The 27,138-nt window shown below is 42.0% G+C and overlaps 1 protein-coding gene across 7 annotated transcripts in view; it reads right to left on the bottom strand.

Annotated features, from left to right (window-relative positions):
• Positions 1-5,065: 5,065 nt before the first annotated feature.
• cep128 (centrosomal protein 128) overlaps positions 5,066-27,138 on the bottom strand; it is an 83,940-nt gene continuing 61,867 nt past the window's right edge. For 6 of the 7 annotated variants that reach the window (XM_076873659.1, XM_076873661.1, XM_076873655.1 and 3 more), the window contains 8 exons: positions 22,276-22,335; positions 20,142-20,334; positions 14,581-14,630; positions 13,113-13,136; positions 10,785-10,862; positions 9,102-9,215; positions 6,974-7,082; positions 5,066-6,282 (listed from right to left, as the gene is read on the bottom strand). In XM_076873659.1, coding sequence (XP_076729774.1) covers positions 6,209-6,282; positions 6,974-7,082; positions 9,102-9,215; positions 10,785-10,862; positions 13,113-13,136; positions 14,581-14,630; positions 20,142-20,334; positions 22,276-22,335 — 702 coding nt within the window. In that variant the 3' untranslated portion in view covers positions 5,066-6,208. Of the gene's footprint in view, positions 6,283-6,973; positions 7,083-9,101; positions 9,216-10,784; positions 10,863-13,112; positions 13,137-13,182; positions 14,482-14,580; positions 14,631-20,141; positions 20,335-22,275; positions 22,336-27,138 lie in introns of those variants that run through there. The other variant, XM_024805212.2, reaches the window with a different exon arrangement.

Raw genomic sequence — 27,138 nt, 5'->3', positions numbered from 1 at the left:
AGGGTGGGAATGGATGTTTGTGTCTGTGTGTGCCTGTATGTCTGTGTCTATATGTCAGGTTGGGTATCAGACGCCACCTCTCTGGGGACACCTCAGGCCCTCCAAGGTTTGGAGGCCTATCTCCACCCACCACCACTTCCCCTGCCGGTGGCGGACTCCCTCAGGTGTCGGTGTGTTGGTGGTTCTTTGTGTCTGGGGGTGGGCGTCCGGGTACACACCGGCTCACTCCTTGGCGGCCACTTGTCGGGGCCTGGGGCCTGGGGCTCGCTCGGGCCCCTTTGGAGGTGGGGTGCCCCCGGCCTCTCGGCCTAGGGCTCGGTCACTCAGGCGCAGCTGGGGGCCGGCGGAGCTCACGGGCGCGTCACTGCAACTCCCCCTGACTTCTGCTCCGCGGCTGCTGGGCGAGCCCTCATCTGGGACTCTCCTCAGCTCTTACTGGGACAGTGGCGCGGCTGCCCCTCTGTTGGTCTTCCATGGTCTCTTGTGTTCTGGGGGCCTCTGGATGTCTGGAGTTTTGATCTCCTCCATACCCGCTTCACACCCTGGAGGACGGGGCTGTGGCCCCCCCACACTCCCTAGCAGATCATTACATGGAGAAACCTTTGGAATGCAAGCATGCTGATCCACACAGGTATGCACACATGGGTATTCACAGACGCGGACTAAAGCTTTCTTGGCTGCTGCCTCAAAGCACACTGTGCGCTGTCTATCTTGCGTGCTGCACAATATCGTTTATTATTTAGTAAATATTGATATCTATGACTAGCTAGTTTATTGTGATGGTGCTTTGTTTTCTCTATTATTATGTTGCTCTTTGTTGTTTGCTGTCTCCTCTGTTTGTTTTTTTTGTTTGTTTTTTTTTTTCTCCATACAGGTGACCCAGGAGTTCTTTTTTTTTTCTCTCTCTCTTCCCCCCCCCTTCTCACCGTCTCTTCTCCCCTTTGGTTTTCTTTCTTTCTCTCCCCCTCTTTCTCTCATTCATTCCCCCTGTCCTATTTATTAAAAAAAAAAAAAAAAAAAAAAAAATGACAAAGGATGAACTGAAGCTCTGCCATCACGTGATGTCGCATACTGCTGTTTCTGATGTCATTTAGAAAAAAAAAAAAAAAAAAAAAAAAAAAAGGATTTAATTTTACAGTAATTTTGGCTGTGGATGACAGGGTGAAGAGTGGGGGTCACCCAGAGTCAGAATCCAGTGAGATATCTGCGTCACCTCTTTCAGTTTTCCTGTAATCTGAGCTCAAAGATGAGGACATTAAAAGTACAGTAGAGTAAATTGGGTAAATTTCATTATTAATTTTCTCTGAATCATACAGTAATTTGGGCTGTGGATCACAGGGGGAGGAGTGGAGATAAACCAAAACTGGGAGTGGATTGTGAAGTAAAATAGTGTCAGGACAGAAAAGACTGCGTTTCTAAGCCAGTCGGCACCGATACCGTAATATGCGTAAGAGTAGTGCAACCACATTTTCGGTGCGGCTAGCTGGACTGTGACTTCGTAAGTGAGGGCTCACTTGACCGCAGTTCTCAGGGCCACCGTATTATTATCTGATATGACCCCAAACTTTACCTGAGCGCATTGGGATGCTGAACGTAACTGAAAACCAGCCTCTATGACTCGACCTCTGATTGCATTCAGTTTATAGTCGTTGTATTATTTCATTCACTCATTTATCCTATTTGATTGGTTCCCCCCCCCGTCTCATCTTTTTGGTCGTAATAGCAGCAGCCGCGCTGGAAGCGCGCAGTTACAGTCCAGCCGCGCCGTAATATGCGTAAGAGTAGTGCAACCACATTTTAGGTGCGGCTGGCGGTGCGGCTAGCTTGACTGTGACTTCGTAAGTGAGGGCTCACTTGACCGCAGTCCCTGAGAGGCCAAGCGGACTGCAACAAACACCAGCAGAAAAACGCGGCAAAAGCACTCAAAACACAACGGAAATAGGAAAAAACAAAAGGGATGTGTTTCTGGGGAGACAATAAGAATTTCGCTGGAAGACACTTAAAATAAGTGGAGGATCTATCGGTTTTGTGAGGAAAGATGAGAGGTGTGTTAGCCTAACTATTAGCCTAAAAATCCATCAGTATGATATGAATCATGATAAAACACGCCTACCAAGTTTTGGGTTCCTGCAACTGGTCCGTCGGGTTCAGTGTTGCCAACTTAGCGACTTTGTCGCTATATTTAGCGACTTTTCAGACCCCTTAGCGACTTTTTTTTTTCTAAAAAGCGACTAGCGACAAATCTGGCGACTTTTTCTGGTGTTATTGGAGACTTATTTATGACGACTTTTTGACGTGAAAGAGCGTGTTGCTCTTACTCTCAACAAGCAGCGGTGCTGCCGTGGGCACCTCACCCGTGCTAAAGCGCTCACGGGCGGAGGACAGTCCTCCCCCCGCTGCAGGAGATGTTCACACCTATGCGTCCAAACTGCAAATGAGTCGCGTATGAGCGAAGCCGCCGCTCCGCACTGACTGTAACGCAGTCAGTTCTTCTTTTACTGTTATGCTGTTTTGTGGATCACAAGGTTTAAAACTACTTATAAACACACACACACAAAGTAACTCCACCAGAGTGCCTATTTCGGGTCACTTTTGCCGGTCGAAGCCCGGATAAAGGAGCAGGGTTGGAATTGTGACATTAAAAAACAATAATTGCTAAAATAAATTTAATTTGTAGTTCTAAATAAATTCTAAATGCATTTAGGATGTTTTTTGCTCTCTTTGTCTTTTCCACGATGTTATTTCTCTCTCCAACAGCGTAGGTTACAATTATATTAGCATGACCAATTATGCAAATTAGGTGATGACGTCATTTAGCGACTTTTAGGACAGCCAATAGCGATCTTCCTTACTGAGGAGTTCGCAACACTGGTCGGGTTATTGTCTCCCCAGAAACACTTCCCCTGTGTTTTTTCCTATTTCTGTTGTGTTTTGTGTGTTTTTGCCGCGTTTTTATTATTGCTGGTGTTTTATTAGGTTGCAGTCCGTTTGGCCTCTCAGGGCCACCGTATAATAAGCTCAGGAGTTTCAGTGTTTTGGGAAAGTGGAGTTACCAAACAAAAATAAATGAATGAATAAATAAAATTTAGCATTTGATACCAGTGAACAAGAAATCAACTTGATGCCATTTTTCCAGCCACAAACTGTATATAAAAGATGGAAACAGCTTCCAGGACTGAAAGTTAAGCCTGTATTCTTGACTCCTGCAAAAAGAAGGAGTGAATGGGGAAACAGTCCTGCAGGTGTCATGTCTGCACTTCACTGATGAGTTCATTGTTCTCAGCTTGACACTTCACAAACCAACGCTGACGTTGCAGTGGCTACACCACTCTGTTATACTGTGGTTGTAGCTAAAGGTTGCTTTTATTTCATTTTGACTTTTTGTTTTTAATTCGGTTTAATTTCAGTTAGTACAAGTATTACAATATAAACACAGTAAACTATAATAACCTTGTTTAGAACTCCTTTTTTCTTCTCAACCTGTGTCTTACTTTAAAGTTTCAGTATTTTGTCACAGGTCAGAGGCCGGGCACAGCCTGTTGCAGGGCTAACACAGAGAGGTGAACAACCATTTGTACTCTCATTCACACCAAGGGCCAGTTTGGAATCAACAGCTAACCTGACCCTACTAACTGCACACCTTTGGACTGGAAGAAGCCAGAGTTCCCAGACAGAGCTCAGACAGCCACACAGGGAACAAGCAAACTCCACAGAGAAAAGCCGTGGCGAGCTGGTAGATTCAAACTCATGACCTTCTTCCTGTGAGGCGTAACCACCACATCACCATGCTGCCTTATCCTAAATATACAGGCAGGGTAAAGGCTGTTTGTAAGTGGGTACATCAATAGACTACAGTGCTTTCCTTCTTAAGTTTGACGTCTTCTGTTAAGTCCTTCTTATCCACAGTCTTATTCATACTACACTGTATGATAAGATAAGATAAGATAAGATAAGATAAGATAAGATAAGATAAGATAGAACTTTATTAATCCCTCGGGTGGGTTCCTCTGGGAAATTCGACTTCCAAAAAGCACAGCAACGACCGAAGTTACAGCTACAGAATTGTTATATATATATATATATATATATATATATATATATATATATATATATATATATATATATATATATATATATACACACACACACACACACATATATAAATACAGAGACAAATATAAATAAAATATACGAAGGGGATAAATAGAATAAATAGGAATTAAAAATAAAAATACAAGTGAATTGCACATTTCAAGTATTGAGTCTATTGCACTGTTGACTATTTCCAAAAAGTATTGCACAAAAGGTATTGTACAGTGAGGTGAAGAGGCACTACAGCTTAGTTGTTCCCCCCTCCTTTGTCCTCCTGTTTCCCCTCCCTCTCCCCTCCAGAGAGGAGTTAAACAGTCTGATGGCGTGTGGGACAAAGGAGTTTTTAAGTCTGTTAGTTCTTGTCTTTGGGAGAAGCAACCTGTCACTGAACAGACTCTTCTGATTGTTTATGGCCGTGTGCAGAGGATGCCCAGCATTGTTCATAATGTCCATCAGTTTCTTTAATGTCCTTTTCTCTGCCACTGTCACCAGAGTGTCCAGCTTCATGCCGACCACAGAGCCAGCCTTCCTGATCAGTTTCTCCAGCCTGGATGAGTCCCTCTTTGCTGTGCTGCTCCCCCAGCACACCACAGCATAGAAAAGTACTCCAGCAACCACCGACTGGTAAAACATCCTCAGGAGCTTCCTGCAGATGTTAAAAGACCTCAGCCTCCTGAGGAAGTACAGTCGGCTTTGGGCTTTTTTATACAGGTGCTCTGTGTTGCATGACCAGTCCAGTTTATTGTCCACCCACAGCCCGAGGTACTTGTACTTGTTGACCACCTCCACCTCCTCCCCCTCTATCTGAACCGGCAGTGGACCTTCTCTGGACCTCCCGAAGTCCACAACCAGTTCCTTAGTCTTTGAGGTGTTGAGTTGCAGGTGATTAATGTTAAATGTTTACTCTGATCATTTCAAACTTTTTTTGCATTTCTCATAAAGTTACAGCCATCACTGCAACAGAAAACAAACACACGTTAATAGCATGTTTTATTAAGGCTGAGAGGAATAAATGACATAATACAGGCAGATAATGGCAGAAGTGTGACAGGCCGATAAAACATGTCTTTTGTATTTGCAATTTTTTATTAAATCAGTAGTGATGAAAAAAAAAAGTAACAGTATTTAATGTATTTACTTATATACAGAGGAATCTTTGACCTTTGCATCAGTTTGAGCTTCCCTGCTCTGCCAGAATCCAGTGACATCTGGTTTTATGCTGTACACAACCAACCCGTGCAAACACAGAATGTCCAAACAAAGATTATGTAAACATTTTTTAATATTCACGCACCGGGGACTGTATTTCTGCCTTAACAGCCGAGCAGTAAATTAAAAGGACGTTCCTCTCGTGTGTGGCTTTAGGTTGTCCCTCTGAAGGATTTCAGCTGAAAGCAAAAGATACCGCTGGGAGTAGCTGGAGTCTCTCAGCTGCTGCAAAGCAAACACTTCAGTCTGAAATGAAGGGGACATCAAGTGTGCATAGAAAACTAGACATTTAGCTCCATGCAGATTTATTCACAGTGCATACACTTCCTTCATATTTCATGACAAAATAACCATCTAACTGTGCTCATTTCCTTCTTTCTTACAAATATAAATACTGCAGTATACAAAACATAGAAAGAGTTTCTCATTCATCAAGAGTTGGATGGAAACGCACACACAAAAACATTTGTCACATTGCGCTAGTTTTAAAAAACTGCATATTGTTCAGAAGGCACCACGAGTTCATTTATGGAGTTTGTCTTTTAGCAGAAACACATGATGATAAGAGCAGAACAGACATTTAACCACATCTAGAACAAGACAAGAACGTGGAACAGTGAAACCGTTTTGCTTTGAAATACATTCATGATTATAAATAACAGTTAAACTCTTTACAGCGTGCAGATATTTAGCTCATGTTTTAAAGTGTTTCTTAAAGTTCTGCTTTAATAAAACGTCACAGTCTCGGTCCCGAGCACATTCGCCGACTGCCTGGCTGAGGTAGTCGTGGAGGATTAGCGTCGAGTGCAAGGCCTCTCACTACGTTTCGCTCCGGATGAGCACCAGCAGGTAGAGTCGGTGTGTGTGTGTGTTTGTAGAGATGGATAAAGGTTTGCTAAAGGTTGAACTAATCTGCGAGAGGTTTGGCCCCGTCGACTCTGGAGTCGTCCAGGTCTGAAGTGGTCAAGTGTTTGAGAGGCGCTGTGGCAGAGGAGAGAAGAAAGGATACACAGTTACAGTCCTGCTTCATTTACTAACCAATCACAGCGCGACATTTGTGAACAAGACATTTCTCACTAACAAGGCGCATAAAATATGATTTGCACTACCTGCTACAGCCGAGGAAGTCGCAACTATGTGTGGGAATTACTCTGTATATTAACACCAGTGTTAAACAGCCACGAACATGTTTTGGCCTCCATAAATCTCGGAGGTAAAATGGACACAAAGCCACAGAAAGTACGCTCCTCTCGCGCTGAGCCAAATATTTGTAAGCGGCTTAGGAAAGTGCTACAAGTGATTTTGGCTGGGAGCCACTGGCAGTGATACAGGCAGACTCATTTCCAGAGCACTGATGGAAAGTTTCAGCGCCGGCTGCCATGTTTACATACTAAATGAAAGCGAGACTGTGCCCTGAATGTAACATGGTGAAATTTGGGTTATTGGTGAGCGTTATACTGAAATGAATGCAGATCAGAAACACCGAAACATCCTTTTCACTACAGTCTGGATGCAGTTATTTAGAAAAATAAGAATACTTTGACAATAATTTTACTCCAAAATACCGCCGTACTGTATATTTTCAAATGATCAGCAATACAGAGATGCAGGAAATACACGACTCCCATCAAAGCATAGAACAGAAAGGCTGTCAGAGCTGCTCCGTACTCACACAGTGTGTCAGATCTCAGCGAGCTGCTAAGGAACGTGCTGGAGCCTTTGATAGTGGAAGAAAGAGCAGCCAGTTTGAGGCTCCTGGAAGTGGCATCCAACTTCTCGTGCTGGAAGAGGAGGACATGGTAACGAGAATGTAGGCTACACACCAGATTGACAAAAAACAACCAAACACACACAACAGCTCTTTGGGTGGAAGGAGAAAGAAACCTTCAAGAGATTTATAGTCGTAGTGAGCCTGAGGATGGCATCGGTGCATGCACTCTGCTGTCAGGTTATGATACAGCTGGATAAAGATAATCTAATGCAGCCGTCCTGCTATAAATCCAGCCTCCGTGAAGGAGATAAACTCCAGTTTTTATTGAAACTGTCTTAGAAAGATGTCGAATCAGCTGTATGGTTGTTTTGGAGGCTACGGTCTGTGCTGCCGATGCATTTCTATTACTTTATTCAGCCCTTTACATCACTGAGCCTCAGACGGCAGTTTGCTGATCTGCAGTGTTCGTGATGTGAAGATGCAAAAAGCCGGTGAACTGAACGAACGGACAATCCATCAAGAAGCTGGTGAGACATTATGAGTGTGCTTAATTTAACAATAATGTAAAATTTCCTTTACGCCATGCAATGATCAACATGGACAGTGAAGTGTGCTGTGCAGGATTCTTAGATTATGCACGCCAGGCCATTTTATTATAGCTAAAATAAACCATCTGAATGAGTCTGGGCTCACGGAAGGGAACAAGGCAGACAAATGCACCACGCTAAAGGAAAGGGGCTGCTGTCTGGGTCCCCAAAATACCTGTATGCATATCAAAAATGCTCGACAAAATGATTTACATAAGCAATCTCAGTCTTTCCAGTAAGTATACGCCAAAAAGTCATAACATTAAAACCTGGCCACCTACTTGATCACTCCTGCAGACAACAGAGACCACCCCACCTGCACCGCCTCAAGGCACTGACGCACAGAGGGCTTCCCTCCATCATTTTGCAAAAAGAAAAACTGCTCAGAAACAGCTCGAGTAATACAAATCAGAGTCTTGGGCATACCAGCATCTACTGGAACAAACCTGATCCACAAAACATCCCAGCCCGAAAGATCCACTGCCAACGTCCCAGTGCCAGACACCACAAATGTCAGAGGCTGTTTAGGAGGCAGGAGGAAAGCAGGTGTTTTTAATATTGTGGCTGAATGCTGTGTACCTGTGCTGCCACACTTGCAAGTTTACAGGTCTCCAAAAACGCTGGTGTGCAGTTTGAAAAAATCCCTTAATATTCTGTGGTTCTTTTGCAAGGTCCACAAAGGTGCAGCGGCTGCTTAAAGTATGACACGGAGCGCTTGTTGTCTTTTATCCTCAGGATATGGATCACTAACTTTCCAGATGTCCTACGAGGCCAGAGCAGCGGCGGACCAAAGAGATAATCTGAGCAGAAAAGTCCGAGAGCCTCAGCTAAACGTGATGTGGAAGCTGTTTGTAAGCACTGCTGCCTCTGTTTAAGATGGAAGTCTTATAAAGACATTCATCCATCCTTTTTCCTTAAACAAACCCCGAGTGGGCAGCAGCTATTAAGCTAATGCAATCGCCACTTATCACTCAACGCAGGAGTCATTTGGCAAACCAATGGGGTAATCTGGCAGATTAAAGCCATTTAAAAAGTGACTGTATGGCTGTTTAGGGGAGGCTGTAAACTGCTGATGGCAATCAGCTGTCAACGACGATGTCTTGATGACTCCCTCGGCTGCTTTATAACAGAGAGGATGACAGTAGCAATTAACAGTGAGTGGCAAATTCAAGTTGGGGTTTTGTTTTTGTCTTTTGGGGGGGGGTACATTAGTGGCACCCCCAGAGCCTGTCCCGCTCTGTCCATCCATGCTATGTTACCACTGTGCGAATTTATTCATTTATTCAAACGAGCTGCAAATGAGGTGCAGTGCACACACCGGCATCTGTGTGGGTGAGCCAGACTCATAACCGACTCTCAAAGTCAGGCTATCCTTATCCAAACAGCTGCTGTTTGAACAAAGCGCCGCAATTAGTGACTGAAATAGAAAAAGTGTAGGTTGTTGTTCTAAAGTATCGTCTCTTGCTAGGCATCAAGGTACTGCAACCATGTGTCTAACATACTCTGTACTCTTGGATCCTGCGTTTGGACTCATCCAGCTGGTGCTGCAGGTCCCAGACGATCTCTTTGTATTTGGCGTGGCGCTCCTCTACCATCTCCCTCTGCTGCTGTGAGTCCTGAACACACAAGACAGAAGCTGTGTCATCAGATTGTGCGACTATTTCTAAACAGGCAGAAAAGAAAAGAATCTAAACAATCTTAAACAGTTTTTCTTTTTGGGTTAATTAGTCAGAGAACAACTGAATAAATAGTAGTGGTGTCAAAGTGCACAAGCTAATCTTTTGAATTCACGAGTGCTTCCTATAACAGTAAATTGGAGCCTGGCAGTCCATTACACTCACACACAAGTGTTGCAGGACTCAGCAAACTACACAATACCTGGATGTGACAGCACTACACATAGGTGGGCGTGATTGTGAAACAAGACAAATATTTCGTTATTTGAGGTTTAGTTAGAGCTCTGGACTTATCAAATAGATTTACACTGACTACTGATCAGCAATGAGAATAACAGAAAGAATTTAACATGTAGATTACCTCCCTATCAATAATAAAAGCCCAAATAAGCAAAATCAATAAACTAACCATTAATTATTTAGCTAAAATCTAGTATAACGCACATTGGCATTGGTGTGCATGGAGTCAACATGACATAACAGGCTGTGTGTCTGCCAGCTTAGACTGAGTCACTCACACAGATGCAGTTAAGCTGTTGTTATGCTGCTGAGTGAAGCAACCTGCTGAGGCTCAATTCTTCATTTACTTACTGAAGTCTTTTTCTGCTCTCTGCTCTCAGCACAGTCTGACCTGAAACCAACGGCTCCGTTGGGCTGACTCACAGTTTGGTGCTCGTTTTAGCTTCACATGGATGTGATCCTGCTCTTTGTACTGGTTTTAATTTATTTTTACACTATTAAAGTGTTTCTTAAAAATTTAGTTAGCTTCATTTGTTTGAGACATTGTTCTGGACATCACATCACCACTGCCCCAATTGGTTCCTTTGGCAGTCCTGGTCTTTGCTTGTTTTGTGCATTAGCAAACAGATTAGCAACAGCTAAGCTTATCTTCGACAGCTGAGCAAAGGAATAAAATACTTTGAGGCCTCTGACAATAAACTTAGCAGTGATGATTCTGCTGAGTCATGCTGCTTCATGATGCGGAGCTTTAACCATGGAAGATGCAATTAGTCACATCTGCCCGGTGCTGAGCCTCCTCCAGCTGTTTCAATGCTTCACTGTATGTGTCAGGAACTTGAGACTGACAAAGGACTAAGAGGACCTTCGCTGATAAACATCTGTCATTATATTGAAAATGATGATCAGGCCATTTAGGTTAGTGCTAGAGTTTGACAATAGGGAGATGCAGACAGAACTTTTTCATGTGATTTTGTGGCATTCTGACTGTCTTGCTGCAGCAGCTTAGTGAGGGAATCCTCCTTATGTTACGATGATTGAAAGTTTAACTGGCTCTTGTGTTTTGTCCATTACGTTTGCCTGCTAATCAGTTGTGCAGTGGTAAAGTTAGTAAAGCATTAATTCCATAGTTTTGCAATTAATAATCCATAATTATAGGATTTAATCCTCTTATATGTGACTCAGAGCTAATTGTGCAGTTACTCGGTTAATTTTTGCGCGTTCATTAACAGTCAAATAAAAGAAGTAATCTAGATTATATGTGATCCCCACCTCCAAATCTCTGAAGTTCTCCATAAGAAGCTGTTTTTCTGGAATAGACTCCAAGTGATCCAGGGCTACTCTTGTATTCTTAAAAAAAAGAAAACACACACACACACACACACACACACACACACACACACACACACACACACACACACACACACACACACACACACACACACACACACACACACACACACACACACGAATATTTAACAAATGTAAATGGAAGATACTGAAAACTGTCAGAACTGAAAACAGCATCTGTGTTTTTAACATCATAATTACAAGTTATCCAAGTGATCCCGACGCAGATGTCAGTAAATCCAATAACACAACGAGGAACCCCAAAAATCATAAACACGTAGACACACATGCTACAAAACCAAAACAACACGTGGAGATTTAATGATTAATAATATTGGGGCCACTTCCCAATTCCATTAATTGCCTCTCCTTTTCCCTCGCCACGTTTTCCTCGTTCGTCAGCACTTCCCACTTACAGCCAACAAAAAAGATCAAAGAACAACAGCGAGGAAGGAAAAGTCGATGAAATAAGAGTGAAATGAGACGTCGCTCCGAGTCAAGGTTCATCTTAAACGATAATCACCGATGAAGGTTGCGCAGCTGGATGTTCGTGGGTTTAACTGCTCTGCAGAGTCGACTGACGCCTTTGTATTTGCACACATAATGGATGTACTGGCTAAACAACAAGGGTCCGTGGCTGATACTGTTAGCAGCACATTTATGTATTATTTATACCCTCCCACATGACAGTACTGAATGTGGAGTAGCAGACACTGCATACAAAATTAACCTGAATTCTGACTGTGCACACATCAGTCCAAAGTTGTTTTGTAAATGCATTTATGATCCAGATACCAGATCCATAATGGACTTCAAAATAAAAGTTTCAACACATTTCAAGGTGAAAGCACGAGCAAAAATATGATGTTTTTCTGTACTTGACCACATACGCCCCAAAAAGAGCCGACACGTGGCAGACAGCATCAAAAAAAGCCAATAATCTATCTACATCCTGAACAGTGTGTGACGCCTAAATCTCTGCACAACGTGTGGAGCTGAGCTGTGCCATATTGTGCCCATTCTACATGAAACGATGCTTTCTAACAATTTATTGGCAACAAAAACAAAAGCACAGTGGCATTAAAAATATATGAGAGTTCAGAGTATGAAGGTGAAGGTATGAAATCAAATGTCCCTCCATGGCACACAGCGTTTCCTCTGCCTTTGGTGCGTATGTAACCAGCTACAAACTTAAGACACCATCAGTTGAAAGGGAGATGTCCTTCCTGGGCACCGTACTCAAATATGGTGGAGGAACGTGATGGCATCCACAAACTGCAACCCCTCTGTTTTTTTAATAGATTCATTATAAGTTTCTGAGATGAAATCAGTTTGTTAGAAGATTAATTACACACAATTTTATGGATATTTATGAGTACAGTAACCTTCTTTTTCCTGTAAAAGAACCTCAAAAAGTTACTGACTGTACCTTTAAACAGACATGATGTCATACTGCTTGGTCAATTCAAAAGCTAATTGAGGACTTGTTACAACACACTCAGCACCATCTTTAATTAAGTACTACTCTAGCTGCACGCCCTTCTATTCATCTCTTCACTGTACCTTCAATAGCCTTTTGTTCACATTCAGATGGAGCATTTAAGCATCAAAAGAGCTGGCTGTTACAAGGCGTCACACTGATTGCTACGCTGAATGGCACGCTGACATACAAGTAAGATTTACTTGATGGTCCCCATTTCCCAGGCTGGTGACAGATGGGTCGATGTGTCCTGCCACTTTGTGATTGCAGTAAGCAAAAATGATGTTGGCGGTCCGGCTATTTCTTCCTTCTTTCTTGTAACAGCTAATTGAAGCCTGAAGTAGACAAGCATGCTGCATAATAGTGATGGATGGACAGCGTGGCTTGGGTGGCTTCATTTATTTATTTTTTTAAAGAGAGTAATAAGCGATTGGGTCAATACACTCTTTCAGTGGTGCTAATTAATTTCTGGCTGACACGTAATAGCTTATTAGAGATGTTAGTGGTAGACGTTAACCGTTCGGATGGTGAGGTCGATGCTGCATTGTCAGTGCAGCCTGGTTCTTAACCTCATCAGAAAGAGTGATGATGATTAACAGAGCTCTGAGCCTTGACTAAAGAAATCATTTTCTGTGTTAGCCTCTGTGGGCTGCTGGGCAAACACAGCCTTAGGTGAACCTGCCTACACGGCTGAGCCAAATACAGCTGAAAACCTGGGAAAAAATAATAATAAAAATAACAGAAAAATGATGTAAAACATCACATCTTACCAGCTCCAGATCCAAAACACGGTCCTAAAGAAAACACAAACACAGTAACATTACTGAACTGTAGCACTGGTCTTTAAATGCATATAAATGCAGACAGTGAGTCCGGGGAACGGCTCAAAATGGTGGCTGAGCAGAGAGAAACCACGTGTTTGTGTTAGCGTGTGTAGGAGGAACAAATTGACAAAAGAGAGAAATAGTGTGCTCCAACAAACGGGTAACAAGGGAATGAAATGCAGGGGCTAGGGAGAGTCTGTAGCACACAACAGACTTCTTATCACACACACCGACACACTCGCACAAAGACAAACCACTCTCGCCGCTCATCCAGCTCCTGACTGATGTTCCCTCTCTAACGATGCATAAGTGATGCTATGCCTCTTATCTGCCACTCAAACGCACACCTGCTCTTCCCTCCAACCGACTGCTTCTCCCCCGTGCCTGTAATGTGTTGATGGTTTCTAACAGGGGGACTTTTTTCCCGCCTCAGCCCACCCCCAACTTCTTTTTTTTAAACTCTACGTCCTTCACACCGTCTTTTCTTTTTACATCTCTGTCTCCTCATCCTTCATAATTAAAAGCTCGGTGGTGTCTAAAACAGTGCACAAGCTCTGGCAGGTGCCATTATGCAGCCACAGATGAGCCCGCAGACTCCGTGCACAGTCACACAGAGCTAGACGGTCTCTTCTCAGACGGTTCGCTGCCTGTGTGTGTGCATGTGTTTCTTGCTGTTTAATAGTGAATAAAGGACCAGTCCACTTGAGACTAGGTGGGTTGGTGTCCTGCCAAGTGTAGCTGCTGCAGTATTGAAAGACAGAAACAAGGCCTCGAGTGGCTTTTAAACTCCGAGCCATCTTGTCCGCAGTAATTAGCTTCTTGTCCAAGCTCGGCAGCAAGGAGTCTGTCAGGCCTACAGCTGTGAAGTAATGTTTGTAACACACCCTCAGAGAGCTCAGATGACCAAAACCCAGATATACAGCACTGTGCAAAAATCTTGAGTCTCCAATTAATTTCTTTATATTTAGCTTCCAAGGAGCCATACTTTATTTTAAAATTGTTTTTATCTATTTTTAATTAAGACTTCTTAAGCAATAGTTTGTAATGGCTTCATTTTCCAGCATGACAATGATCCCCAGACACACTGCCTATTCAGTAAAAGCATATCGTAATAGCAAAACACTGTGTTCCTGAAGACGACTTAAATAAATGATAAGCGAGTTCAGGCTGTGCTGAAGAATAAAGATGGTCACACCAAAATACTGACCGACTTTCAAGCATGTAGAATCGTACAAACTCGGTTTGTCTTATTGCTGCATTTCCATGTATGTTTGCATATGTTCCAATGGGTCTCTGCACCTATTCCACATTTTCCCTGTAAAGTTAAGAGAAATGATGGGTGGCTCAAGACTTCTGCACAGCACTTTGCCAACTTAAACACAAACTAACCATATTATATATAATTTACACTAACCTGAAGGCTTCTCATTTCGTCCTCTTTCTTGCGACTTCTCTCCAGCAGCTCTGGAATGACATCAGTGTGTAAGAAGAGATGGTGCAGTTGATGGAGCGAGTTGTCAGATGTCACAGTAATATCTGTGGTCCATATGAGCTGTGTAAGGCCAGGCCAAATAATACTAGCTTCTATTGTGATGCCTGGTCCACCTGTGCAGGTGCTGGATGTTTTTAATATCTGAAACCAATACAGCTTCTTGATGAAACAACTATTACTAATTGCATCATTTTGCAGTTTAAGTGTAACAGGATGCTGTTGTCATTCACGAGCTGCTCACTTACTATATTTTGCCTTTTGACTGTTGTTTCAAACACAAGCCTGCTTGGGGTTTTAGTTAATAATAAAAAATATCATTTCTTTTTTAAATGGAGAAGTGATTTCCTGACATTTAACCTCCAAGAACACAAGAAAAGATGATTTGTTTTATACTGATTACATTCTGGCCATGTGATGAACCCTAATCCAAACACAGCTCGGTGCTGTGCAGTGCTGATGGATTATTTTTACCCCGACAGGTAAATGAGGGACAAACTGCTTATGTCGCTCATCTTGATTCTGAAGACTGACAAAACAAAAGCTGTATTTTCTAAAAGGTATGTAGCATAAGTGTAAGTAGCATAGAACATCATAGCAACAGTGAAACATGGTGGTGGTAGTGTGATGCTCTGGGGCTGCTTTGCAGCTTCAGGACCTGGATGATTTGCTGTAATCGATGGAAACATGAATTCTGCTCACCACCAGAAAATCCAGGTAGTTTTAATGCCCTAAAGATTGATTGGATTATTCAGCAGGACAATAATCCACAAGTGGAGCACACTAGTCAAAGTCTGGACTTCATTCTGATGGGGATGCCGTTCATTCTGGGAAACCCTCCAATGTGGCTGAATTCAAACTATTCTGCTAAGGAGAGCGGACTAAATTCCTCCACAGTGATCTCAAAGACTCATTGCCACTTATCGCGAGTTAACCAGTTATTAGGTTTATGGGGCGATTACATTTTCACACAGATCCAGCTTGGTCTGAATAGCTTCCCCTGACACTAGAACTGCCATTATACCCTAACTCATAAGAAGCACCAGGAGGGCTAATTTTGACTCCATCCTACCACAGCACTAATGGCAAATAAATCATTTCTTGAAGAAGTTCAGTTACTAATTTCCTTCTAATTATTGAAATTTAAGATTGAAATTAAATTTAAGATTCAACAAAACGAGTATTAAAATAACATTTTGAGGGTTTTCATTAGTTTTATAAATGATTTTGATAATTTCATTACAGATTATAAAGTTAAACAGGGCAAAACAATTAACTAATAAGTGATAATAAGTATACAGAATAACTAGCAAATAATTGAAGTATTACAGAGAAAGAACATTATGAAGAGTTAAGTTTATTCTGGATGTAGCGCAGCTACACGTTTTGTAGCTGAGCTACAATAAACACTGTGACAACGACTGAACAGCTGATTGCCTCCTTTTTAAATCTGACCTCACAGTTACCCACAAAAATGTAAGAAACATATTTTTTATTAATTACCGTAATTGTCGGGCTATAAGCCGCTACTTTTTGCACAAGCTTTGAACCCTGCGGCTTTTAGTCAGGTGCGGCTTTTCTATAGATTGTCCATGATTTTTGTGATATCGTAAGACGATTTGTTTTGTTTGTTCCGCTGTTGTACGGCACTACGTTGCCTGGCGGAAGGATCGGGGTTCAAGAGTGGTATGTTGGTCACATGTCCATCCGCCAGGCAACATAGTGCCGTACGAAGTAGCGCGAAAAACAAACTTCAAAGTAGCGCTACACGTTCAGCTGGATGATGAGCGGCGATAAACTTGCAAAAAGCAAGTTGTGCTCAACTCCACCGGTGGATTCTGACAGCGTGGAAAAGTGCGCAAACATCCACGATCACCAACGGATTTCGAAGGGCTGGACTGCTGCATGATGAAGAGGAGGACACCGCCACGGCCCTTCAGAGGGTGTTCGACTCCGACACTGACAATGACAATGAGGATTATCTTTGGTTTTGAAAGTGACAACGAAGGAAAGAAGCTGAGAGTGGATGACGAAGCCATCCTGAGCCTGTTCGTTTCCGACACTGGAGAAGAGGACTTTGGTGGTTTTAGTGCGCAGGAAGATGGTGGTGAGTGACTGACTTTTCTTCTTGTTAAAGCCGTGTCACTGCACCTGAGCCTAAAAGGTAGTCTGAATCTATTTTTCTGGTGTGCTGTAGGTTACTGTTATGTACTACATTTGTTACTCATTTATGAAGCACAGCACATGTGCAAATATGTACCCATAACTTGTTTTTCAAAATATTAATAAAAGGGGTGTGTCTCCAAACAGCCATCTCTTTCCTGACAATTCGCTTTGTGCATATTCTCTTACATATGATAAGTCAATATTGAAACACCTGCGGCTTTTGGTCAGGTGCGGCTAATGTATGTACAAAACAGGATTTTCCCCTGATTTTAGCTTGTGCGGCTAATATTCAGGTGCGCTCTGTAGTCCGGGAAATACGGTACTGTAAAAGTAGAAGAGTCAAAGTTTATCATCTAGTTCACGTCTGCCTCTGATCACCAAACCTGCGACCACACCCCGCGACCTCGTCACCTCGATCAGCTGCTCTGATCTGGATTTATTTATTTTATTTATATTTAGCCACTGTAGTTACATATTTATGAATCACATCCAGATAATTTTGGAAGCCTTAAAGTTTAAAAAATGTGTGTAAACCATTGTGATGTTAGGTAGGGCTGCTCGATTATGGCAAAAATGATAATCACGATTATTTTCACTGAAATTGAGATCACGATTATTTGACGATATTTATTTAACCCTTTAAGACCTACTATAGAACCAAGTCCACCAGAGCTTATATTATTTTTTTACATGCTGTAGTGCCATTTGTGGGAGCATTTCAATTTGCTATGCAACTGTTATAGCCCATATTTTAATAATATGTATGCATTAAGTCCATAGTAATTACATAAATTGCAAAAAAGTGCAATAAACTACAAAAAAATTGAAAATCGCTTTTGTTTTGTTTACATATATTTCTACTTGGAGAAATTTAAGAGGCTTATCCCTCAAAACTTTAAATACAATAAAGTTGCAAAAAAAAGTTTACAACAACAGGAAATTTATTTTGAGTGTCTTCATAGTTTTATTTTGGAGATACAGCAATTTTTATATACTGCAGGAAAAACAAAAAACAATCCTATGATGCAAATTTGCAAAGAAAACAGCATGTGCATCATTTCACTGTGGGAAGTGTTACGAACAGCTGATGGATCGGCAAAGCGTGTTTCTGGAATATTATGTTTTTGTTCCTGCAAGCGCTTTTTATGCAATTTTTGCAAAGCTATATGTGGAACGAAACCGTGACCGAGGACAAGCTGATGGCATCAGATGTAAGTACAACTCCTCCGGTTTCATATGCAAAACAAATTATTGCGCTAGCTTACACGGTTCAGATTCTACAGGGATTTAAAAATAGTTACGGAAAACGGAGTGTGCTGCTCTGACCGGCTTTAAAGGGTTAACAATGACTTTAAAAAAATAATATAAAATAGTGTGCAACACCACTGAAGTTTTTTTTTTAAACTCTCTTTTCAACCAACAGCAGTCACTCTCCAAATAACTTCTGCTTAGCTTTCCGAGCTTCCCTCGGGTCCTCTTAATCAGCGGTCTCCAACCTTTTTTGCGCCACGGACCGGTTTATGCCCGACAATATTTTCACGGACCGGCCTTTAAGGTGTCGCGGATAAATGAGGGAGGGGCTAATAATCGGCTCAGTCATTTTTAATGATCGTTGAAAGCCCAGATCGTAATCGTGATTAAAATTCGATTAATTGAGCAGCCCTAATGTTAGGTAATTGGTAATTTCACAGCAGCGTCTTTGGTTGTTCTAAGTTCATATTTTTTTTACCCCCACATACCCCAAATTTCAGTACTTTACCAATAAGCCCATTTTAGGAAAAGCCATGAAATATGAGATTCTGTGGTTTTAATTTAACAGAATTACACAGTTTTTAATGCCATGCGGTCAAAATCATCGTATTTACTCGACTTCTCTTTACTAATCTAAAAACTGGTTTGATGATCTGAAACATGTAACTGTGACAGACGCTACGTTTTCACAGCTCAGTGTCTCCGCTGACCGACACGTCCAGCCCGTCTCAGCTGCAGGAGGAGCTGTAATACTAGAACAGCTGTTTCCACACATACACTGCAGACCTGTTTTTAAGGGAAAGGGCCAACAGGGAGCACTGCACAAGTGATGAAAGGTCTTAGGAAAAATACACAAACCGCAACCGCAATCTGACACAAATCCTGTACACCACACAATGTCTCCGCTGAGTGCTGGCAATAATGGCTAATGTGTTGAGATAAAAACAAGCAGCTCTCAGAGCTCACGAGAATACAGCTCCCCCTTTGAGAATATTCATTAATTAGTATTTACCATAATGCATGGTTGAGGATATAGTTGCAAAATGCACCATGTAATTACAGCCGTTACTGAGAAGAAGAGTTTATAGCAGAGGTAATAAAATCCACACCTTCAATACTCAGATACTGCTGCTGTGACAAAAGATTACTCTTAGCTCTAACTACTAAAGAGACCACATCACTGCTCCTGCCTGCAGTGCAGACTCAAACTGCTGATCCAGAGACGGGAGGAGCTGATTCCAAAGGTGATCGAAATGATCTTGCGCGTGTATCATTAACTGAATTGTCCAATCACTTTACTCGAAAGAAAAGAAAAATGTAAACAGATAGCTAGCTCTGTTTCCATCTCCTTGACCATAGCCAGCTATCCAGCTGTCTCCAGTCCCCCTGTGTCTTTTAGATCTCTGGTAATGGAACACAAATTAGGTTCATTTCCCCGTATTGTTCAGACGAAGCGCTGAAAACAAGCTTCTCTTCCTCTGCCAGTTACAGCTCATTAAGAGAAATTCAGTCAAAAATGGGGCTCACATTGGGAAAAACAAGTCATCTTTCCACGCGAGGCTCAAAGTTCACAAACCATTAAGATTCTTTCTCAAACATCTGCAACTACAAACAGTCAGACCCATCGTAACAAACAAAAAACAATGATTCAGGCACACACACAGTCATTTTCACCAGCATCCATTACAGCAAAACACAACAAACAGTGAGCAACAAAAACACTTCTGTCACACGCCTGCACTGAATGACTTTCTTAATGATGGTGTGATTACATGTAAATGTGAGAGGATGAAAACGGGAGATTGGAGTCTGACAGCTGTGTTAATCAAAAGGAACCATTAGAGAGAGAGGAGACTTTCATGGAGAGCTGGCTGTGATAAGTACAACTTCTCACCCTCGTGAATGCTGAGAGCATGGAGAACTAAAGGACTTCTCATCCTGTGCACTCTAACAGCTGCTAGCTGCCCTTACAGGCAGAATGACTGTGATTTGTGTCGCCTGATGCTGTGCAGGGGCATCCCGAGTGTGAGTGAAATCAACATGAAGGCGTTTCTCCAATTAGATTCTACCTTTCTTTTCAGTGCTGAGAGAGTGCATCAGCTTCTCCTGTTGGTCCAGGCGCTGCAGGAGAGCTCTCTGCTCTGAGTCGCGGCTTTGCCTGAGGGCCTTCAACTGATCCTTGGTCTGCTGATGTTGCCTCCTCAGGCGCTGTTCTCTAGTGTCGCGCTCACGCACCTCCTCACACAGCCAGCGCAGCTTGGTCTGGTTGGTTTAATAAATACAAACATTGTTGTAGTTAGTCTGAAAACTGTGGAGGGGATCAGGCCAGCCAGCCTCAGGCCCCACCATGACACACTACATTTAATACACAAGTTGGAACATGACAAGGGATTTTCTGGGTTTTCTAACATAGAATCCTGCACGCCAATCAATGCAAAGGACACTGAGCAGGAGTTTAATTAAGAGGACAAAACTTCCTGATCCTTATTTTCCCTGTGCAGCCAAATCATTTCAACTTAATTTTTCATTACTTTCAAAGGCGTTTTCCTGTCTAAGCTGCCAGTTTACAGCTCAAATCTCAACATTATTATTTTTTCATTTTTGTCTTTTAGCTGAATCCAGACCCAGGTTGTAAAGTCACGTCAGAAAAAAAACCAAACCACACAAAATGAGCACAGCAGTGTAAATTTACTGTTTCCTACAACAGGCTTCCACAGCAGAGCCAAATGACTGGTTCAATTGTTATTCCAACTGTGCACTGTAAGCCTGTAAATCATACCTACATTATACTACCATAAAAACTCTTAACAAGGGAGCTAATTACCTCCCTTGTTCTCCAGCGTTTTACTCTTGTAAATGCACATTACTCTGAGAGAATTTCTGACAGGAGATACATTACAGTGATAAACACTACAAATTGTGCAAACACATTTTAACACGGTATCATGCATCACAGCCACAGCTTTAATTACACATTTCTTTTGAAAGTTTACAACAATAAACGGGGATTGATTTGTCTCGGAGAAAGGCAGGTGGCAGCTAAAAGGGCAGAGGACGACAGCGAGCATCTCCTCTGTCGCATGAGCCCCGCGAGAACATCATGGAAACTGATAACTGATATAAAAGCACCGATGATAACAAGATATGGCTGCACGTCTGTGAGAAGTTTAATTTACAGCTATCGTTGGGGAACCTGGTAAATCTCAACTCTTATCTGACTTTCATTGACATTCGAATGACACTGACATTTATTACAAACTCTAAGCACACATTGGTGCACAGCAAAATAGTTCAACAATGAAGCGTCATAGTTTTCTGAGAAGTTTTTACCACAGTAAATGTTTGCACAAATATATCTCCACATCTATGGTGGAGGGCTTTCCTGGCATGAAGACATTTTTGGCATCGCTTAAAGCAGTTTTATCCAGACATGAAAGACTTCGTGCAGTTTTGGTAATTGAGGTTTTAACTACTCAACCATTGTTGTTCAGAACTCTTAGCAACTTATTAAGAAAATGCACACGTTTCTGTCAAATGAGGTAAAGCCAGATAACTAGAGGCTGCCTCTGACTGCATGCTGCTCACACTTTCCATCTTGCTCATATTTCATGTTGTTTAGCATGTTGGGGACAAACTGAGGAAACAGTCACTAAAGCACAGGAGTCTCTTTATAAAAAAAAAACCTTAAAAAAACTGGACAAAAAAGTCTGGCGAGACGTCATTTAATGAGTCTGAAAAATATGAAATCATTTTCCGAGATGTGTTTGGTATTAAAGATCTTAAACGGTCTGGCAGCTCCTCCACCGCCTCATTTTTTAAACTTTCGCACAGCAGAATCTGTCAAATCTACAAGGTTATCTTCAACTTAAGACTGCGCTGCACGTTTTCATCCCTCTGCTTTCTTTTTCATTAAGAACTGCAGCTCTATCACCAGCTTTAAAAACTCACAGAATATGAACACTGATGTCTATTTTCTCATAGGTGTGCGGACGCTTTGTTTGTTTTGTAATTTACGTTTATGATCTTCGCCATGTAACCTGGCAAAGAACTGCAGATGCAAATTAGTTTTAAGCCAACTCTGGCAAACCCTTATGTTAATATTGTATATAATCCCTTGTTAAAACAAAAATCTTCACTATGTCTTGACTGTATTATTTGTGTGTGTAAGAATGGTTCTCTCCAGGGACAAAAGCTGAATCAAACCTTAGTCTCAGCCAGCCAGCGGTGCGAGTCCTTCACCAGTTCAGGTCTCTGAGAAATTGCCTGTTAGAAAATTACAAAAACAAGCAAATAAATACAAAAGCAAACTTTCCTGTTGCTGTTACGTGTATATGCTGTAGCACAAGGCGAAGTTAAGTTGGATAGACAGCAAGTGAATCGAAATGCAGATGGACAAACAAGAGGACAGGAACCAGATCGAACAGCCTCCTGTCAAAACTCTTAACTTTAGTGAAGAGGGGCCTCTGCCAACTTAAATTGGCGTGCGCATGTTAAACAGCTATGACACAACACACACACACACACACACACACACACACAGAGTTAGTGCGTGTCATAAAAACGAGCTCAGGGAGTATGTTCCAATCTTTCCCAGACAAGCTTGTCAGCATCAGCAATACAAACTGACTGCCTGCCAAGTCCTAATGACTGCTGACACACACACACACACACGCACACACACACACACACACACGCACGCACGCGCGCACACACACACACACACGCACGCACGCACGCACGCACGCACACACACACACACACACACACACACACACACACACACACACACACACTCTTAAGGCAAAAAGATAGACACAGATAAACGCAGTCACATAACTAGACGACACTCAGTTGAGAGCACACCTCTGCCAAGTGCTATGCAGCTGCTGAAATGTGCCAGCTGCACATGTGGAGTTGTCAGCAAAGATTAATAATCCCTCTCATGCTTCTTTATCTCTTTGTTACACATGAGGTGGTGAATTCATGTGCATGCTAATTAGATTTGGCTGTGCTGAGCCACATTTAAGTTTCTGCATTTCTATGTATAGAATATGATCGATATGTCTTTAATAGCCACTGGGGTTGCATTTCAAACACAGCGATATGTTTCACAATGCATAACCCCCCCCCCCCCCTTTTTTTTGTTAGCTACTGGTGTTGTTAGCATGGAGAGTAAGCTCGCATAAAGGAAGAATAACACACTCATGACAGAGAACCAAAAGATGATGTGGTCATGTGACACAATTCTTAACCTCGTGGCCGCTTTAGGTTCACGCCAAATTCAACTTTGCTTTTTCTTATTTGGCTGTTAATGGGGGATTTGTCTCTCCTGTCTCTGCTGATGGCTAATCGGGAGCAAAAACAAGGTTAGTACTTAAGCACAGTGGTGCTTGAAGATAAAAGATAACATCAGTATTCTAGTACGGTTATAAACACTGCAGCATGTTTACAGTGTTCGACATCTTTGGTTAGCCTTTCATCCTTTGCTATTTAGCATTAAATACAACATAAAACAGAGTCCGATGCTGCAGGTTATAAAAGTCATCAAAGTAAAGCTTAAAAAAAGCCAAATAGATGAAGAGCTCACTGAGGCTAACACAGTCCATTAAGGTATTACCAGCTCGACATCAGTATCGGCCAACATTTATCACTTGTGTTTCATCAATATTGCGCTGCTGCTACTTTCTTCACAGATAGTGTTAAGTTGTTGTTGTTTTTAAGGAATTACAATTCCTTTGTTTCCTTGGAAACAAATAGCAACAAATAACAAAAACTAATAAAACAAAACAACTGTTATTTTTAATTTCTACATTTCAAAGTCTGTACATTCCACAATTCATCCTAAGACAATCATTCACAAAACTGTATTAAAATCCCTGCACCAGCTGCAGCCTTTAGCCTGCACTAAGAGTAACTTTACATGCATTTTTACCTCTGCTAAGGATGTTTCTGGCAGCATTTGTGTGGACGTCATCTGTTTATAAACACAATCGCTCAAAACGTTTTGAATGAATCCTAATAAAACTTTGTAGCCAAATATACTATAGGATGATATTAGAACAAGTTAAAGTTAATCATGTTGAAATACCTTTTACTCCTACATAATGTTTGAGTCATCATTTCTCAACAGCTGCCATTGCTACCTTTATTACTGCAGACTCACAGACTTCTTAGTAGTAAAAGCATTTTAAAAACAGAAGAAAACAAAATGAATATACACATAATACAATAATATTCCCTTAAAAATAAGCACTGTCTATAGAATGAGCTGCCTCCCAGAGTGTTTGTTGTTTGTTTCCCCGGAAAAAAAATGGCTGTCCTCTCCTTCCTCTGATTGGCTGGCCCATACAAACAGAGGGTCTCACAGCAAGGGGGTGGGGCTTCTGTGCTTATAGCCCGAGCCGGTGCTTGAGATGACCATATTAATTACTAACAGCCCCCCACACACACACAGACAGTGAAAATAGGGAAATGCATTCTGTCAATAAGTGCCCATTCATTTAAAACAGGAACTATAGTTTTAGATTATGATCACAAGCTTTTTAGGCTCCAATGGCCGTGAAAGCTGCAGTACCACGTTTTGGAAAACTGGGGTTTTCCCTTCATCCAAAACAGAAAAGCCGTCCTGTGCCTTCTGATGGCACAAAAACATTTCTTTAGACGTTTCATGACTGGTAGAGTGATAACACACTCCAATGGATTTTATAAAGGTAAAAACAAAAAAAGCCAAAAAACAAAACAAAACCCCACCCCACCCCACCCCACTCTCCTTGACAAACCTTTTCAAATAGCTTTTTGAGCGTGTTTATAGAGACTTACCCACCCACCCTGCTAACAACGTGAAACCATACCCCCTCCTGCCACCTACCGAGGAAAAAAAAGAAAGCCAGCAGATATAACAAACATGAATTCACATGGACGAACTCACACACAGCAATGAACAAAGTAGACAAAAGCAGAACCCTTTTTCAAGTACACCCTTGTGGCAAGGTGTTTACACATGATCAACAGACATGGAAAACACACAGCAGGAGTTTTTGGACCCTTTCTGTCCTGCGCCTTGGCGAGCAACGTCGTCACCGCGCAGGTGTCAGGCAGCGTTTTCAAGCTGCCACTCAAAACCAGATACAAACAAAAACGCATCTCCCAAGTTGTTGCCACGGCAGCTCAAAGTACGGCAACAGAGCACCGCTGTGCAGAGGTCCCCGTCTCAGGGAGCGTACAGCCATACACCAGAGCATGTGACTGTGTGGGAGGATAAAACATGCCTCTGCGCTTCTCGCTCACGCTCTCTTTACTTTTTTCAAAAACATCAAAGGCCACACGGCAGAGTAGCAGACAAAAAGGAGGTGAAACTGTTGAAAAACTGAACAAGTAGGCTGGGAGTTGAAAGTGCTGTGAAAGGCCTGAAGTGAAAGAAACACCACTATTCCTCACAGCAGCACAGCAGCGGATTCCAAGCATCTGCCACCGCTAATTTAAATGTGTGACTACCCGGTTTACATCTCTCTCACAACGCGAATAAATGTGTGGCTGTGCGTCTTTGGTTACAGTGTGTTTGCTGCGCCTCCCACTGTGACGACGGAAAAGCTGGGAAGAATTTCGAGAAGCAAAAAGACAGAGACGTTAAGACCAACAGCAAATGGAGAGGACACAGAGAGATGTTTTCATAGAGATTACCAGCATTACTCTTCATTAAACAGTTTATGAAAAGACGAGGAGAGAAGATGGAAGGGAGAGAAAAAAATAACGACAGATGTCTCGAGTTGGATTTAAACACAGATCTTTGATGCAGCTCAGCCCAAAACAGAAGAGTGGGAGCATAAAATAAACCACAATTGAAAGACAAGACACACAGGGGTTTATTATAAAAGGAGATGACTCACAAGGTTAGCGTTTAAGGAAAAGAACCAAAATGACTGTGTTGCCATGCTGTGGTAAATTATGAGACTAAAGAGAAGAAGAAAAAATTATGCCTATGTGGAAGTGCCAAAAAGACGCAGTTCTGGTGGCCACAGAGACAATCCCACAGACGTCCAACTAGCAATCAGAGACATGTTTACAGACGGGGCCTTTATGCACACAGGTCACAAGGATACCAGCTCAGGTCTCAGTTACTGGCTTGACTTTGACAGGCGTGCCACATGTTTGCCATCATCTGTCACCTCAAACAGTTCAAGTCGCTGAACTGGAGCTCTCAGGCATGTTGGTGGTGCTGGTGCCTTTTTCAATTGGTTTTAATGGAATTATCTAACAACAAACATGACGTGTCATCCAAGGAATTCTTTCCTGCAGTCCTGGTGAGTGAAACTGAAATATTATATTTGTCTGTTACTTCAGCGGCCCCCCAACAGTTTTTGCGCTACGAACCGACAATATTTTCATGGACCGGCCTTTAAGGTGTCGCGGATAAACACAACAGAATAAAACTAGTACCGGTACCAAAAAAGAGAAGATTTATTCATAACACACGGGAAAAGACCCAGGGAAACCAAGTTAACGATAAAAACGGTTAAAAAATAACGATAAAAACCGATAAAACCGTTGAATACCATGAATTTCACACCCGAGCCTCAACTCTCGCAGCCCTTAAACCTTTTGGCTACAACCTGTTAACGTTTACAGTTGAAACCTTTTGTGAGGTCTCACTGACCGTAACCGTAACCTGTCCACTAAATTCTTGTTAGTTGATTAATGTGTCCAAAGCACCATGAAGAGGTGAATGAGACATTTTGCATAAAGCTGCTTTCAGTGCTCAAATACAGTAGAAAAGCCATATATGAGTCATTTTGGCATAAAAATATCACCTGACTCGTCTTACAATTAAAGTTGTATTCAGCAAAGTTTGTTTTTTCTTGGACTTTAAATATCTTTACACCACATTCAAACTTCCTGCTTCTTAGTGCTTTTAAAATCAAGGAAGGAAGGAGGGTATCATAAGGTAGCTGAAACTTAATCCACCCTTTAACCGTTAATGATCCCCCCATTAGCCCGATCGCTATAAATTGACTTCTTTCGGCATCATGGATTACAGAGGAGGAAAGGTGTTGGCTCGCATGTTTGACT

The sequence above is a fragment of the Maylandia zebra genome, linkage group LG15 (genome assembly GCF_041146795.1).
Source record: "Maylandia zebra isolate NMK-2024a linkage group LG15, Mzebra_GT3a, whole genome shotgun sequence".
NCBI lineage: Eukaryota > Metazoa > Chordata > Actinopteri > Cichliformes > Cichlidae > Maylandia > Maylandia zebra.
The sequence above is the reverse complement of the archived record's forward strand: the minus strand, read 5'-3'. Positions and strand labels throughout refer to the sequence as shown.